At 37.7% G+C, this 18,904-nt stretch overlaps 1 protein-coding gene across 1 annotated transcript; it reads left to right on the top strand.

The window, feature by feature from the left end:
* Window positions 1-11,841: 11,841 nt before the first annotated feature.
* On the top strand, window positions 11,842-13,573 carry LOC104595123 (ethylene-responsive transcription factor TINY-like). Its single transcript, XM_010255710.2, has one exon. The coding sequence runs from the start codon at window positions 12,435-12,437 to the stop codon at window positions 13,161-13,163; it is 729 nt and encodes a 242-aa protein (XP_010254012.1). The 5' UTR covers window positions 11,842-12,434; the 3' UTR covers window positions 13,164-13,573.
* Window positions 13,574-18,904: the final 5,331 nt, after the last annotated feature.

Here is an 18,904-nt window from a genome sequence, read left to right as displayed (position 1 = left end):
AGAGTAAGGCAAGTGAATAAAATGGGTATTCATAATTCCAAAATGCTGCCCATCGGAAACGAAGTATGACCTAAATAGTATATTCTGAACTCTACAGTTGAAAGTCTCTCACTCTAGAAATTCTGAAGTCAATTTTATAGGAATTGGAATCTTGGGGGAGGATGTTTATGATGCTACTATATATAGATAGGAATTAGGAGGCACCATCCTCTCTCCCTTTCAGATTTCAGAATAGGCATAACAGAGAAGCATGGTCACAATTCCTGTGATTTAGAAGTCCCACTGGGAAGGGGGAAAGAAGAGGAACTTAGATTGAATTTGCATATGGAGTAATAAGAGTTTGGAACTATTAAGGGGCTTTAGAATTTAGAGCATCAGTATCTTGACAACCCAGTGGGTTTCCAAAGCCCAAATAAAATACAAGATATGGTTGGACCTCCAATTGCTCCAATGTGGATTAATCTTGATGATCATAAATGGGCGTGGGATTAGCAAATCTGTACAAAAGCCTCATAACTCAAGCCCAGAACCCACCAAGGATCCATGGAAACTACACCAATTCAATTTTAATCCTTTAAAGCTAGTAACAAGGGGGACGGATATCCTACACTTAATGCCAAGGCACACACTAATCAATGAAAATTCAGGGGGGGGGGGGGAATCCGATTGATCATACCCATCCACTGACGTTTGAAAGTTTGGCCAATAAAAACCCCCATGAATTTTGAAAACTCTCAACACACAAGAGTTTTCAGAAAACAATGTGTATAAACCAGTGAAAACTGGAGATGGATAAAGGTCTTTTACGCTGTGCATTGTCATGGTTTAAGAAGTGAGTTTATTGTGATGTATGGCTCATGGTTGATCAGGAAAGAACGTAATATTAAATGGATAAATTTATCGAAATCCTGAAGCCACCTCTTTTCAATTGTAGCAACCATTAGGCTATGTTGGTTTGAGGGAAAAGGTGGGGAAAGGAAAGGAAAGGAAAGGTTGGAAAACCCATACAAGGTTTCTAAATGTTTCCCTATCTTTCCTTTCCTTTCCCTACTTTTTCCCTTGAACCAAACACAGCCTTAAGTAATCAAATTCAAAATCAAGTTTTGCTCTAAAATTCAATTTGAAACCATTCATTTGCTTTCAAATGTTATGGGCTCATCCATTACTTGAAGAGGACAAACAGAATTCTGGATGAGGCAATGAGCTCAAAATGCCATTGATTAATGCATGAGAGAGTGGGTAGCTATTGGGGGGGGGGGGGGGGGGGGGTAAATTTCCTATTTTTGACCTCCAGGTAGGAAAGCAGTTTTAGAGTCTGCCACACAATAATTATATAATAAAGGGGCAAAGTGAAGGATCACCTTTTTACCTTGAAGAATTTAATTGAAAGACAAGAGTTTCAAGACAGAACAGAAGACACCAGCCTATTGACAACTCTCAGACTGGTGTTCAAACATTACTTAATTGATTAATTAGATGTGGCTGAATTTCATAACCCTAATAGCTAATGGTTATCATTCATCTTTGCTAGAGACTCAGAACCAACATGGCTGCATATCTCCCAGCGACTTGTTTCAGTCTTATTTAGTAAATTTTGCAAACACTTAAAACCATTTGAACTAAGTAGGTGAACTTGTGCATTTATTCAATAGTGGCCCTGCAGATATAGTCTCATCTCAAGAGATAACTTGTATGTCTAAATTTATGTTATTGTACCCCAATGTGTATCTTAAATATAGAATCCAAACCTGTGATTATTATTTCACTGTTAAGTCATCATCAATTCATCATCATCGGTCCAGGACTGATCACACCTACAATACAATTCATCCATTTGACCATATAGAACCAAATTTCTTGAGCAATGATTCACTCTGGAACATATTGGTTATATTGATCTGTCAAGTATTTAAGATCTCATATGGAATACTCAGAAAAAATCTTTAGGAGAGATGCATCAATGGTCTCTGTTACGTGCTTGAAGCATTCATTCCAATTTATTAATTCCAAGTAATTGATTACTACTTGCTCAAATAATGGATTTCAAACCTGTAGATACAAGTGGGCTCTTTTTGAAAATGCTTCTCTGGCACTTGGTTTAATTTCTTTTGAACCAATAACTATGGTGTAATGATTTGGGTTGTTTGGTATCATTGCTGTTTCTACTTGAAATATTTTGGGTTGATCAATATAGAGTTATGAGTTCACATCTGCGCCTCACAGCACATTCCCGCCGTATATTGGGAAATATCTCCGATGATTTTGGTCTATCATCGGGAGATGTTTGAAATACACGGTGGGGATGTGCTGTGGGGCACAGATCTGAACTCTAGAGTTATGTGGTGTCCCACTGCATATACAAGAGAGTCACTTCAGTTAGAATGATTAGACTTCACCCCTCTAGAGCAAGAAAGATGATCAATTCAACATTTCAACCTAACCAATACCTCGCATGCATTTTTAAGGCATGCGCGTTTCAAACTTTCAATTATAAACAGCCTCAAATCACAGTTATATGCGGATGACCCAAAAAGTTTTAGGTACAAACAATAATGGTACTAATAAACACCACTCTGAATCTGCTACCCACAGTCTATTCCCACGTTGTTACCGACAAAACATCACTGCTATGTATTGGGAACATCTCCCATAAATGACAAAAGAAATATTTCCAATTCACAGCTATAAAATACTGCGGGTAGAGATGTGAAAACAGATTGTGGGTAGCAGATCAAGCCCAATAAACACAACCTCCATGGGCACAAGCTTTTAACTTGAAAAAAAAGCTCGTTAGATCAGCCTCCTTTATCTGGCATGCAGTATGTTTTGAAAATCGATCCATATCAGTATTTTTTTCCCATTATTTACAATAACTAATGTGCATTCTCATCAATCTAGAGAATCCAACTACATCTCGTGTATGGAATATTTATTGAAGAAAAAAAAATAGCTCACTTTTAATTATTTATCCATTTGTTCAATAAATTTTATTTTATTTTTTGGACAGGAGAAACAGTTGGAACACTAATCTATTAACTTCTTTGTCTACATATTTATTATTTTTTGTGTTATTATTAAACTTTATTGTTATGTGAAATGTAATATTAAATAATGAAGTGTTAGGGAATAGAAAAGTATATTTAGAAGATATAAAACAATCTTATTAACTTCTTAAATCTTAACAGTCTTAAGCTTTAACAAATATTAATTATAAAATAACATACAGACAGGTCAAGGTAATAACACTATATTAATTAAGACTAATTATATATGTCCAGGAACGAATGGTAGTTATTACGAACATTATTTTTTTATTAATCTTTCAAGCGTGTGAGTTTTTGTGCTGGTTTTTCTTATTTTGGGTTGCTGAATTTTATAAGAGACTACATCGAAGTTATAGTTAGAAACGTGAGATGTATAATGAGCCTTATTCAACATGGTCTGAACGTTTGGTGGTTTTAGACTTTTAGTTACCATTCGGGTGGATATAATTAATGAAATACAGAATATGATAATATAAAAGAGCCAAAGTATCTGAGCTGAATGTTAATTAGGAGGTTTCGAGCTCTTTGGCGGAAGCTAGCTCGAAGTTAGATCGATTACTTTGCCCTTAATGGTTTGGGCATTTCAACCGCTATCAAACAATCTGTTAAAGAACTATTGAACCTAAAATCTTAAGCTGTTAGATAGGTGAGGTCCTTGAATAGATTTTTAGTATCTAACATATCGTTTTATACAAAACCCTATTGATTAGGCTTGAAGCATAAACAAGCATAGGCTCTCCTTTATAATTTATGCTGAAATTTAATTAAATATAAATTAGTAATAAGGATCAAAGACTAGACCATTTGCTCTAATACCATGTCACAAAATTATTCAACCTAAAACTTGATTAAGCTGTTAAATGAGATAATTAGACTTTTATTATCTAACACAACATAGATATTTTCAACTGCTGGAGTCTTTGTTTATTGCTTATCAATCTTTTCTGCTTAATTGCCTCTTGTAATTGGTGTCTGGTTTCTGCTTTAATGAACTTATAAAATGACATCAATCAAAAGAAAATTATATATATATATATATATATATTTGCATGACAGTCACACTACAGTAACAATTCCTTGTATGTCAATGCAACTAGCTAGCTATCTTGATGCATGAAAATGTGTGGATCGTAGTTTTTTTGTGTTCGATGGGTGGTTAATACCTAATTAACAAACACAATGTAACAGAGATGTCATGGGGGAAAACCCTACCAAAACTCTTTAAATTAAGTAGAAAACAACTACGTACACCAGCAATCAAATTAAGGCAGCATATGTACGTGTCATAAAGAAGAACACACACATGAGGCGCTTTTAATGACCACAGAGTCCTCTGAGAGAACCCAAAAAAAAAACAAAGGTATAGATTAATCCAAACCTAGCTACCTTCCTACAGCATCCACCTCTCTTAATTAAGCTCATCAATGCCATCCACTAAACAACCATCTACATCCCTTATCAGCCTACTGGAATTATCTAACTTTGTACAAATTAATTAATTAATTCATACTCGATAGTTGCTACAGACATTATTCACGTGTTCATATAAAAGCTGTCCATATCATGTTTTTGTGATCTTTATTGGCGAGATGGATGGATGTGTCAACCCCAACTCAAAATCAAACTCAAACTAATTAGTTTGAGTGGCACAAAACGAAGCACACATATATAAAAGACAGAGAATGGAGAAGATAGAGAAAAGAGAAGAAGAACAGAATAATATATATATATATGAATTTATATTAATTGGCATTTGGTTTATGTTGGGAATTGGGGTCATGGAAATTTGGAGGAGAAGCTTTGAGGGATGTTTGAAAACGGTCTTTAGAATGTTATTTGTTCCTATTCAGTTTTTCGGAATTTGCTATTGGGTTATAGACAAATTTGTTCCTAAGATATAATGTAGACTTCTATGAGAATCTACAACTAGTAAAGTTGAAGAGTCTCCGAAGAAACCTTCTTTGAGACAGTAGCCAATGATCAAATTATCGACATATGCCGATATGCTGGTAGGTTTTATCGACACAAAATATCAAATCTGTATCGATACTTTTTTTAGGTTTTATTTATTTATTTTTTTCAAAACTGGTTCAGAGGGGTCAGTTTAAGGCCCGACTACCCTCTGAACCAGGGTTTGACCCGATACAATCCCTGGAGGGGCGTATTGGAAAGCCATCGGCACGATATGTATCGGCCGATACGTATTGATACTTTGAACCTTGACAGTAGTAGATCGAACTAAGAGAGGTAAGAGTGATTTTTGAAAACTTGTGTTTATTTGCTTGATTTACACTCTTTAAATAACTTCTAAAGAGTCATGGAGAAGAGGAAGGTGCTAGTTCAGAAAAGGCTCTTTGAACAGTGAAACAAGTTTTGTAAGACAAAAACTGGTTTTAGGCCATGTTTGGGAGTGCTTAAAAATAAGTGCTTATTTGGACTATTAAGCACTTATTGGTATTTGGGAAATAAGCCCGAAACAAGTGCTTATTTTTTAAGCCCAAATTTCCAGCTATTTTTTAAGTGCTTATATGATAAGCACTTATTCAATTTTTTCTTCCAAAATCATCCCTAGTTGAATTTTAAAATACCACTTATAATATTATCCCTAGTTGAAGTGCTTTTACAAAAGTACTTTTACGAAAGCACTTTTAAGAAAGTATTTTATGAAAGTATTTTCACAAAAGCACTTTTATGAAAGCACTTTTACAAAAGTACTTTTATAAGTGTTTTTTTTTTTGTAAAAGTACTTTCACAAAAGTGCTTTCGTAAAAGTGTTTTTATAAAAGTAATTTAATAAAAGTGCTTTCAAAGGGTATATTTTGAAAATTTGAAAGAAAATGAAGGACAAAATAATCACAAATGCTTATTTAAGTACTTATTAGAGAAAAAGACCACTAAATGCCCAATATAAAATAAGTGCTTATTTTTTAAAATAAACACTTGAAAAAGTTGGGTGCCAAATGCAAATAAGTGCTTATTCGAATAAATATTTATTCAATAAACACTTATTTTTAATTTAAACACTTTTTTATTAAGAGAAAAAACTATTTTTCAAGATATGTATGCAAATATGTTTTTCATGTAATTGATCAACCAAACTCTATTGGATTTAATACTAAAATCTAATAGCTTATGCATGCATACAAGTGAGGGAAGGGTAGAAATCCACTAAATCAATTGAATGGAGATGCCAAGTTTAAGTAGAGTGGGGGAGATGCCAAAGTAAGCCAGAGAGTGGGGAAAAGACAATACGGCAGTCTCTTTAGAGATGGCAATCTGACCCATCTCACGTCGGTCAGGTGGGTTTTTTGACCATTAACCTGATTTCTGAGAAACCCAAATTCCGATGATTGGGGATGGAATGGGGTGGTATTTATCCACCCTACCTTTAAGATATTAGGACTTTTGTAAGAAATAAAAAAAAAGGGACCAAGTTTCAATCCTGTAACTTACCAAAACAGCGTAATATAGTTTATAATATATAATATATAAGAGAATTTGAAGCAGAAGGTAGAAAATGGGGGCTGGTTTATATGAAGGAGTGTGGTGGGGCGGGGCAAATAGACAGTTGAAGAGAGGTGTAGGTGAGGAGGGCTGGTCAGATTAATGTAACTCTGAGTTTACTTGAATCAACATGCATGTAATCAAAGAGAAACTTAAAGCAAGGAAATTAACAACAGTAAGAAATCTGATTTTTCAAGCAAATTAATTAGGAAATACGTCGTCACCGTACGTACCCACTTGGAGGTTTGGATCTAGTTCTAATTTTACCTTGTTGCACTGCATATGATTCAATTCATGAATGCATGTGGTCTGTTGAATGGAAAAGCTAGTCCAGGATAAAACTGATTAACCAGCTAATTAGAAAGTCGCACATGATTAATTAATTTGTGGGTATATGTGAATTTAATTAATTAATTGATTAATCTGGGTCATCAATCAATCTTATTCGTGATACAGGAATTCTAGCTAGCAACGTAGCGGTGGACAACGCTGATGCATGCGCTTTAGAGGTTTAAGGTCAAAGTAGTGACCCAATTAGTTAATTAGCTTAATTCATTTGGAATTTGGAAACAATAGTAACAAGAGAGTAGTGTTTGTGTCCCCAAAGGGGCGTTAGATGGAAATTGACACAGGACAAGTTCATTATTTAAAATGGAATTATAAAACGACTGAAAAAATTAATAATGCAACCATTCTGATTTCTGGCAGCTGATGATATTGGGGAGATCAGGGCCCACCATCATCATCATCTTCTAGGTCCCACCCAAGAGAAAAGCCTGCATAGAAAATCAGATTGATCAGATGTTTACATGTCTCCTCTAGACAATCTTCCTACCTACATACATCATTTTCATCAGTGCTTTGAATAAAGAGTACTTTTAATACAATTTTCCAACAGTATCAAAATATTTGCTCTGGAAACACACAAGGCCAGTTCTGAGCTGATCTCAATTTTTCAATTTCCAACCGTTAAGATTCTTCAAGGTGGGTCCCGTTTGTCATCCTAATGTAGGACAGATGGTAACTTATGGATCACATACAGGCGATTTCATTTTAACCCGAATCCGATAGCAAAATCAACTGACCCATTCTGATTTCATGCATGTTGTTAATTAAAATGGCTCGTGCATAAAAAGAGTTCTGAGTGGCAAAGGAAGGACGGATCAGTGGTGAGTGGTGAGAGTCTTAGCGGTGGAGCTGGGTGGTCATGGGTTTCTTCCGGCCGGGATGGAAAGCAACCCCAACTTCGATTCCCAAGGTGGTGGTTCACTGCCTCTGCAGGACCTGCAGTTAAGACTTAAGAGAGAGATGATAAAAAGAAGTTGTGAATTAATTATTAACTAACTAGCTAGGAGCAGAAATCAGAAATGAAGAAAAAGTTACAAGAGTAGCAGCATTTCATGTGCTATAGGGATTCCAAGACAAATTTGTGAAGGAAATCAACTGGATTGAAGAAACTGAAGTAGAGAAACGATGAAATAACCACTACTTTTCTGATAGGATGTATTTTTGTACAGATTCATTTAATCCCACCAACAATTAATGAAATCAATGGCTTATTACAAACATGTGTGAATAACTGGTGTATATATACAGTCAACTTTGTTCACTGTATACTAGTTACTCGTACATCTCTCAACTTTGTATTCTCATCCAATTGAATCCACAATAGTCTGAATAATTAATGCCCAACAAACACACCACCTTGGTTTAAGATACTCACCGTCTGTGGAGGTGAAATGGGGTTGGATTGACCCAAAATTAGGCTAGCTGTCAATGGGTCGGGTCTACCTGACAGATCCGAACCAACCAATCAACTCTATAATTTTGTCTCGATTAATAATTGGATCGGTTCTGGTTCTTACCTGTTCTGAACTAATTCAGATTCGAAATTAATTATTTTATTAAATATATAATATTTTCTTAATTATCTTATAATTTCTATCATATTTTATGTTTCAAATGGTAGATTTGATAAATAATATTAATTAAAAATGTTTAATTTATTAACACATAAATAATTTAATATTTTTCTATCAAGGTTATATTATCAAAATTTAAATTTTAAGTTATTATTTAAATAAATAAATATAATTTTTAGTATAATTGGGTCTATCCTTCAGGACTGATTCTACCTAGACCTGACCTGTTTCCAGCCCTACCCAAAATCTAAATTTGGGTTAATATTGCTCAACCTAAACGGCTAAACCTGACCTATACGTTTTACTTTTTTACAATGAAAACTTTGTTTTTCATGGCATTAATTTACATCAAAACAAATCAAAAGGGATGTAAAAATAGAAACTTTTGTTGTAAAAGGGGATGGGAGGAAATAAATATAGGCTCAGTTTGGAAAGAGTACAAATAAACATATGTACAGCACAAATACATACAAAACAATATAAAATACAAGGTTTTGCACTATACTCTTTCCAAACTGAACCACAGGGGAAAAATTTTACATCCATTTTAATTTGAATGGGGAAGGAAAATGGAGCCCAGAAGAAAATGGGTGGGTTTGTCCTGGGGCACTTGGAAAAAACAAATGTTTTCCTTGCATTCTATGTAGGTTCTATTTGAAGAGAAACATCCAGGAAGGTGCATAAGACATGGCTTGCATCTCCAAACTCTGCAACTATTATTAGTATATAAGAATACAATCTCAGTACCATGAACAGTAAGAAAAAAAAGGAGTTCTGGTTCAAGAGTGAAGAGACCGTCCGAATTGTAGGTCCGGATTGGGTTTGGCTTCTTCCAAGCGCTTAGGCTGAGTTTGGAAGGAGTATAAATGCAAATATATAGAGTGCAAAACTTTATATTTTGTATGTATTTAGACTGTACTTATTTGCATTTATACTGCTTCCAAACTGAGCCTTAGAGGTTAGGGCCCAACTGGTTAACTGAATCCATCAATGTTGTATGCTCAAGCTTCACTCACTGTTCCCCTGCCATGTCTTTAGCTATGTGCCACAAACAGGCCCTTAACCCCAATTACGCATATTCACACCTGAACAATATAACGTGGGCTGAAACCAGTTCGATCCATTTAAATATATCCAAATAGCCCATCAATAGTTTTCTCCCAAAGTTCTACACTCTGGTCTGGTAAAGGGGTAGTGATAGATAACGATGTAAAGTAGCCAAATATTGCACGTTATAAACCTGAGCCCTCACATTATCCTTGTATTGGGGCCGGGCCCATCAACGATTTCACACAAGGAAGTGAAAAGAAGCTGCCTTTTAAGTTTTTAAGTACACGTCGCTAGTCGTGGTGGGCTACGGCCCAAGATGGTACATTGTGGCACTCTCTCGTGAAAGTAGCGTTGAACTACCACCCTTTATGGAGAGAAAATTGAACTACCATCTTTGTCTCAATGAAATCCTGTTATGGCTTGTTTAGCACTGTTTCAGTTAAACAAATCTTGATAATTTTAATCACCATATCCCTCCCTAAGGCCTAAGGATCTCCATGGGCCCCTCATAACTTAGATCAACCCCAGATTCCATCCACTCAATTCCATATTCATCTCCCGGGTTTGGGTTGACCCATAAAGTTTTGGATCAGGTTCTAGGTAGAATAGGAAATATTTGGATTAAAAAGTGACTTTCTGAATACACCTGTTACATAAAATGCTTTAAAAGTATTTAAACCTGTGGGGTGATAAATCTCATCCTATTAATGCTTAAAAATTGCAAATAACAATATAAGCAAGTATCAATCATATCGATATGCACCGATACCTAAAATTGGGTATCAAGTGTTTCGTTATTTTAATCCTTGAATCCAACCGTAGCTAATGGATTTGCATTTGATATGAGTACTGAATCTTCATCATATATTTAACATTTCCCACATCATATTTAGGATTTAGCCAAACAAATGGGCAATTTTGGGTGCAATATATGCAGAGGACTGATTTGATCCAAAGCTTTACCAAAATAAAAAAGAACCCAACCCAGCGGCAGTGGTAAACAATAGACATACACCATAAGTGTGACACAATTTCACCAAGTTCGGACCACTTAAGATTGTGACTCTTTCTTTCTTGGGTGTCAAATCGAAACCCCCCAAATGTTAATTAATGTGAAGAACCTTTACCCACCCTCATCACAAAGGATGGGTTGGGGCCAATGCAGCTAGTAACTAGACAAATTGACCCAGTAACTGGTATCCCCTGCTCAAGAAACCCTAACGTGGGATCCTCGTGAGACAGAAGAAAAGGTACCCCTCTTAAAAACATTTTGACTTCTTCACAAACAAGTAAAAAGAAAAAAAAGCACAAATTTCTTCATGCTTCCCAATTTGCTTGCTGTTAAATGAGAAGGGAATTAAAAAAAAAAAAAAGAAAGAAATAAACAAACCCAACATACGTTGGCTAGATAAAATATCTAGTACAAATACATGTATATGTATTAAATGAATTGAAAAGTTGTATAAGAAAGTTATGTGGGAATGGATTCATTCATGAAATCAACTAGTTGTTGTGTAATGTGTTGGTTGGGAGGGTGGGGGTGGGAAGGGGGACAAAATTCTATACAAGCCACAGGTTTTGAAGCCTAAGATTAATATAATTCCCCTAGTTTAGCTATGTCGTACTTGATATTGCGGCATGAATTCTACAGAAAAAAAAAAAAAGGTCTTACCCCAGTTATCAGGGGCTGATTCCACATCTTGCCAAGTTGCCACTGCATTCTGGTACCAAGGATTATAGGATTTTATTAATTTATGAACCGGGTAAGTACTATTCGGATCATTGGGGGCTGGATGAATGGAAATGAATTCCATTTCTACTGCAGTCCTTAGCAAAGAAAAGAAAATATTTCTGAATCTTGAAAGTTTCATCCATGAATGGGATCTTAAAATGGGAAAACAGAGGGATGGGAGTCCTATTTCAACCTCATTTCAGTATGAGGTTGAGGTTAAAACCCAGAAGCAGAATCTGGAAACAGAGAGACTTGGGAGTAGATGGAGGCAAGAGGGGAGACATGGTCAGCGTGGAATGTGGAAGCCTGAAACAAGATGATGAAAAGGATAAAAGAACAGGAAAACTTGGGTAAGGTAAAACCGAATAAAGGCAAATTTTAATGAGGGGTTGCGTGGTATAGGAATAGACTATAGAGGGATAGGAGTCGGGGACCCATGCCCATTGTACCGTAAGTCTGTAACAGACCCATTTCTTTTCCGGGTCCTCCGAACCCTCTCTCTCTCTCTACAGTCTACCCTAGCCTAAGGTACACATATACGCTCCTTTCTCTCTCCAAGTATTATGCGTGTGAATGTGATGGAGAGAAGAAGGTCAGGTCGGTCGAGGGTTGCTATGAAAGCGCACGTCCTCCTCCCTCTCTCTACTAAAACCCCCTCAGTCTCCTCTCTTTCTCAGTCTCCTCTCTTTCTCAGTCTCTCTCTTTCTATCTCCCTTCTCGCTCTCGTTCTGATGAACTTTAAATTCTTGGCTACGTTGATGAGTTCCCACTACCTCCACTGACAAACGGGTGACTCTCATTGGCCTCTTCCGTCCACTTTTGCCCAAAGTTAAACAAGAAAGTTCATTTATTTCTGTCATACACTCCCTCGAGTCTCTCCGTCTCCCTGGTGATCCGTGATTCCTGATCCTGAATTTGTATGAACATTCTCTCTCTCTCTCTCTCTCTCTCTCTCTCTCTGAGATTGTGTTTGTATGCGTGATGTCCTGTAATACAGAATTGCCGTTTTGCGCGTCGTACAAGTAAATACTGAACCTCAACTGTAAGCGAGTGTGGCTCTGTATTTCAGTAGAAGATAATAGTGAAGGAAGAGCAGAGTGTTCCTATTTTGGGAAATTAATAGCGAATCAGTTATTGAGTTCGTTATTCCCTACGGATCACACAGTTTAGTCACCACTAACCATGACAGAGCCAGCAAATAATTCAGAGGCAGAGAGCAGCAGCAACTCTTTCCCATTGTCTCCGTCTTCTACGTCTTCATCTGTCTCAGGCCCATCGAAAAAGGCTAAATTACAAGACCCCGATGAGAAAAAGACCAAAAAGGTGAGAGATTGCAGCAAGCACCCAGTTTACAGAGGTGTTCGAATGCGCAATTGGGGCAAATGGGTCTCCGAAATTCGCGAGCCTCGCAAAAAATCCAGGATTTGGTTAGGTACATTCCCAACCCCTGAAATGGCTGCCAGAGCCCACGATGTTGCCGCGTTGAGTATCAAAGGAAACTCGGCGATTCTCAATTTCCCCGAGCTCGTCGGGTCGTTGCCCCGGCCTGCATCACTCTCACCCCGTGACGTTCAAGCCGCCGCAGCTAAAGCGGCTGCAATGGAGGAATTCAATTTGCCCTGTTCGTCGTCGTCATCGTCATCGTTACCCTCCACATCTTCATCTTCCTTGTCGACAATGGAGTCGACGCCCGATGAACTGACCGAGATCGTGGAGTTACCGAGACTAGGGGAGAGCTTTGATTCTCCCCAGTCGCAGCACGATTATATCTTCGTTGACTCGGTTGATGGGTGGGTCTATCCTCCACTGTGGTTGCCAAGCCATGACGATTATGGGTATTTTCTCGATCAGATGATGGTGCCGGAGACTCTGATTCCAAGCAGCTCTGATGCTTTACTTTGGGATTATTAATGCTATATTGGCGTGTGAGTGTTTAATGTGTGTTTTGTCCGCTTTTTTCTTCCTTCTTTTGGCTTTCTGTTCTTTTTCTGCTTTTTGCCCTTCTTATTTTTCTTTGGAAGGCATCTCTCTCTCTCTCTCTCTCTCTCTCTCTCTCTCTCTCGTTCTCGCTCTCTCTCGCTCTCTGTTTTTTTTTTTTTGGGTCTGATACTCTTCTGTATTCCTCTTCAGTGAATCTTAACTGTATAGTGCCAGGAAGAGGAAGTTGTAAGCTCCATGGTTGGTGTAAACACATTAAAGCTTTTACGCCCTCCTCCCCTTCCCCTTCTCTTCCTTTTTCTGTACATGCATTTCTTTCTTTGAGCTTATCTGGCTTTCTCCATTTTATGTCTTCAGCAATAAGACAACCGAAACTTCTCTGAGCTCGGATTTTTATTTACAATAACAACACACACTAAGCCCTCTATCTTTATTCACAGCTTTCTATTTTTCTTCAAGTGTGAACTCAGATTTCAATTGTCATAGATTATAATAAGCAGCTGAACATATCAAAGCATCTGTGTGTGTGTGTTTGTCTTTCTTAGCTTTGAATTCAATGTGGAATTCTTGTAAACGGGTTTTCATTTTTCGAGATAATTCATCCTTGGATGATTAACTTGAAGTAAAATTGGTTCATTATAATTTCAGAGGCGAATGGGTTTCTTTCTTTGCTTCTATCACTGAACCTGTGATCAAAGAAAATAAAAGAAAGAATCGCTCATTACCAGATGTTTTGTGGGTGGTAGACTCACTCCATCGTATTAAATGCGGAGACGATGGACAGCTCTGAAGATCGATAGTCTTAAATTGCGAAACCAGGTCGAGAAATTGGGGTGATATACTGATAAACATCATCTTCTCGTGATATTTATAACATCACAATCTTAGTGATGGTGAGTGATGGGCTCTGGGACGAGTCATGACGCGCTACGCTAGCACCAGTATGATCCTGTGTTTACTTTTTATTTTTTTTTTGGAGGGGGGGAGAGTAAAATGAAGAAACAGTATGAATCAAACCTAAGATGGGTTGGGCAATTTCTGGAGATGGAAGGAGAAAGCAGAGTTAAAAAGTTAGAGGTAGATGTGAGAAATTGACAGAAACATAGACAGATTACACATCAGCCCATCTTATACAATGGGGCATTACATTTGTCACCGTGAAGTCATGAATTTACTGAAATTGAAGAGTACTATCTGCACACTGAGCTTTCTATATGCTTTTATTGTATCATGAAAGCCAGATGGAGTAGCTACAAGCTAAGTTTGAATGACTACGTACTACTAGTATCTAACAAATTTTACAAATGTAACCCTCAAAACCCAACTCATCAATCAATAGTCCCTTACTGTTTTAGGTTGTAGCAGACCTCCTTCCTTTCTTCTCTCTGACTGTCTTCTTAGCCACCTGTTCTGTGTATGACATTTAGCAGGATTGAATCACCACCAACCCTATCAATTTTATTTGCTTCCCCAGGGTCTAGACATATGCAACCATCTCATCAACAGTACCCTCCTTCATTCTCTGTAAATTTGTCCAAAAAAGCAATTAGTAACTCATTTGTCCAAGAGTTATACTGGTCAAATTTTGGTTCCAGCAAGGATGAAATCAAGGTATGCTACCACTACTACTAGGTCCTTAATTGTCAAAGAAAGAAAACATTGAACAAGGTAGCCCCACACCCCCAAAAAGCTAGTTATTGTGATAAGCTCACTATATATCATATGGGGGTAACAACTTTGATGGTGTTTGGCTTTATTGTCTTCACTATTTTGCCTTAATCATTATCATCATCTGCATCTAGTCCCAATTATATGGGTTGGCTACATATTTGTTTCTTGCTATTCCACCCAAATGAAAATAAAACAATTAATTGTTTGGATTGAACATATAAAAAGTGTAGCCTGTGTTTACATATATTGTTTAATTTTCAGCAGATCCAGAAGCCATAACACCATGAAGCGTTGAGATGTGTATCTAAAAATAATGTCCCAATTTAGTGTAGCAGTACATCAAAGCCAAGCATTTGATATCTTGAATCACTAGTAGTGGCAATTCCATAATCGCCCCTAGTCACAATTCATTTATGTACTTATAAGAAAACTTGGATATTAAAATAGAGTACAGATAATCGTGGCTACAAATATCACGAGGCTGATATGCATTGCACCGGGGCCTATAATTTCATGTGGGACATTAGGCAAAACCTATGTTACATTCGTTGCATCGTGCAGCAAAAGACATGATTGAATAATCATGATAGCTAAGTACACCTTATTTAGGTTGAGTTGATGAATCAATGAAAAGTAAATAAATTTTATGGAGAAGTACAGACAGGTTTAAACGCAGATTTCTGATTTTCACTGCAGAGTTATAAATATTCAAAATGGCAACAATCCACATTTATACATTAATACCCACCCCTAAATTAGCATCAATTCAATTCTGAACTGCCACTTATTCCTACTTATAAATTCTGACCCTAGACTGAACCGTCTTTCTCCCTAAATTTTAACATGATTATTTTAAATCCCAATTCAATGTACAACTAATATTAATAAATACATTATAATAGTAATATTATTAATTAAAACTTTTGACCTCTTTGGTAATATATAATCACCCAATCGTGGGGCCTTTATCCTCTTAACATAATTAAAGAGGTCTTATAGGGCAGCGTATTCACCCCATCGTTCCCTTGGGTAAGCCTCTCTCTCTGTATATAAAAGTATAACACAGCAGTAGACAAAAGAGGATGAAAATTTTTAATGCTCAAAGCTGCCAAGACATGTACAACACTGCACCTAACACTTATATATTCAATACCACATTCTTCATCATTTTTTTTTTCTTTTTTCTACAGTGCATCTGGATGTAGATTTTTTTTTTTTTATATGATTTTATTATAAGAGCAGAAGTACCAAAAACGACCAGGTGGAAACCCAGTTGAAAAGGGTTTGCTCTCAACTCGTGACATTGGGAGGAAGGAGTAGGTAGGTGAGTTGGGTTTGAACTTTGAAAAGCCAAAACTGATCCCGTTCAGTTTAGACTGCTTTAACTAAACAAGAACGTGCTAAGAAAGAGACCCGGGTTAAGCTGGACGGCTTTTACTAGAATAGCTGTTGTTTGCTGTTTGGATTGGAGAGATTCCTCATTGAGTAGATGGCCAACCAATAAAATAGAATCAATCAATCAATCAAATGTTCCGGTCTGATTCTGATATGTTTCCTTTGTCTCCTAAATGTCACCAAAGATTTCAACCTTATTAATTACACCAATTACCAATAACCCTTTCTCTAACCTCGTTAGTCTTCTTTCACTTTCACATGGGAGCTAATTAAGCAATTCTGACTTATGAGGGTAGCTGTTCTCTTACCATTTTGAAATTCTAGGCAAAATCTATGACATCTGCTACGATACAACAAAAACTGTTGGTTATGACATTTTTAATATAGTTGATTGAAACATGCAACTACTATCAAAACAAATCAAATGTAATTAAGCTCCAAATTATATTTCTTCTTATTAATCACCAATCTTTTATGAATTTGTTTCTTTCTTTATAAGTATTTGAAATCGTGACATTTTTAATCAAATGTATGTGTTTAGGGCAAGCGCTTTCATTTGCCAAGTAGTTTTGTTCTTGATGCTTAGGTTAGGCCCATCGGATTTGGACCCGTTCAAGCCAAATAATTAAGTGGGCTGGATTGAATTACAAACTAATACTTTTGTCTACAAATGAATACAAAGTCTTCCAATCCCTCCACAAAGTGCACAAAAATAAATATAAATCACTTCTGCTTCTTTTGTCTTTTGGGAATACAAATAAACTTTGTTGCTGACAATGTCAACAAAAAACCAGGTCGGCCATTATATGGGATAAAAAGTAATGCTTTATGGGGTTAAACTTGGAGCTTGGGAGGTAAATGATAGGCATTATAGGATTGTACTATATATGTCCGTAAACCCAAAAGTTTGTGTTCAGGTGATGGTTGAGCAGGTTAAAAAAGAAGTCATGTTGCAATTTCCGTGACCAATCCCCTTTTCATCCCATATTGACGTTATGCATAATGGAAGAATACAAATAAAAAGAAGTGTCCTATACGGATAAAGAAATAGATTCCATCGGGGATGAGGAAACTCCCCAAAGACCTCGGTGGAAGCCCTCATTTCGATAACCCTATAAGCCTTGTTCATATAGGACACGGACACCCAATAATTATAAGTAGGTATTCCTCGCTCGAGGCAAGGGACCTTTTTGGGGGAACTGCATTCTTTGAATATCTCTTTGCACTATCTACTCAGCCCAGACCAACACTATTTTGACCTGCTCAACCTGACCACATCTTTCTATACCCTATTGACTTGATGTCGGAGTACCTACCTAAGGAACAATTCCTCGGGCCTCTGACCTTTCCCTTGGTTGCATATCTCAGTGTGCGGCTTTGTCCTTTCACCTCGACTTCGTCCAGTTGGCAGGACTACTGATTGTGCCATTGGTTCGAAACACCTCGGATCGGACATTAGATTGGTATCGTCTGTAGAAAACATACAAAAAGTCATTTCCCAAACCCCTTTCTGCACACTAAAAGCAACCATGCCTAAGAACACATCTGACTGATCTGGAGTTTGTTCCCCATCTCGGGGATCCTGTTCCCTTCGCAACTCTTCGCTTTGGGAGCCCCAACACTAGGCATCAGTCGACCCTGCACAATTCCTCACCATGCAGCAGAAAGTTGATCGTATCCTCACCATGATGGAGACAGGGACAACCAGTGTACGCCCCCCAAGCCACTCGGCTTGCCATGGAAGATCCTCGCATTGAGGTCCCCAAAAGGCTCCACGTTGGTCCACACAGGGCCTAATCCGACCACAAACGACCGCAATCACCCAGAAGACATAACTCCCTAGCTTAGCCTCGCATGCATGATGCCCATAGTAGATCCCATCACTCCGTTCGAGTGCCTGTGAAAGTACGGCTTGGCCAACATTTGCAACAGCCACTGACCTCGATAGTAGAATCCAGCTTTGTCTAAAACTGGCCTATGATCTTGAAAGTGGAAAAGTTCATAAACGTGGTCCTAGCCAACAAAAACGTCGAGATAAGAGAACTGAGGGAGCAGCTAGCCGAACTGGAACGCAACCAAGCAGACAAAAGCATGACTCCTCCAACGGCTCAGCCCTCAAAGTAGCACCCAGCCAGCCCATGAAGGAACCCATCTTCGTCCAAGAGATCGTTGACAAGCTTCCCCTAGCCGGTTGGCGACCCACTCAGTTCAAGAAATACGATGGAGCCTCAGACCCTAACGATCACATTGAGGGGTTCATGGCAATAATGATGCTGCACAACTCCTCTGAAGGTCTCATGTGCAAAGGCTTCATCCCCACCCTCCATGGGGTCACTAGAACCTGGTACGCCTCCCTTTCGCCGTAGTCCATATCTTCTTGGGAACAGTTGGAGACATAGTTCCTGCTACAGTTCACCGCCAACCAAAGGCACTGGAAGACGTCGGGTAGCCTCATGGAAGTACGACAGAGGAAAGGAGAAACCTTGAGAGAATACTTTGCGAGATTCAACACTAAGGCCCTTCAAATCCAAACTTTAGACTAGTTGGTAGTTGTGATACCATCATGAGCAGGCTGCGCACCTCAATGTTCAATTTCTCTTTACAAAAGAACCCACCACCCAACCTGACCGCGCTCATGAAGAACACAC

This window comes from Nelumbo nucifera, chromosome 2, assembly GCF_055504915.1.
Source record: "Nelumbo nucifera cultivar China Antique chromosome 2, China Antique-T2T, whole genome shotgun sequence".
Lineage (NCBI taxonomy): Eukaryota > Viridiplantae > Streptophyta > Magnoliopsida > Proteales > Nelumbonaceae > Nelumbo > Nelumbo nucifera.
This window is presented reverse-complemented; position numbering and strand designations above follow the sequence as displayed.

Excerpts from the sequence above, each read along its gene's own strand:
- LOC104595123 (XM_010255710.2), top strand. The coding sequence starts at position 12,435 with ATGACAGAGCCAGCAAATAATTCAGAGGCAGAGAGCAGCAGCAACTCT.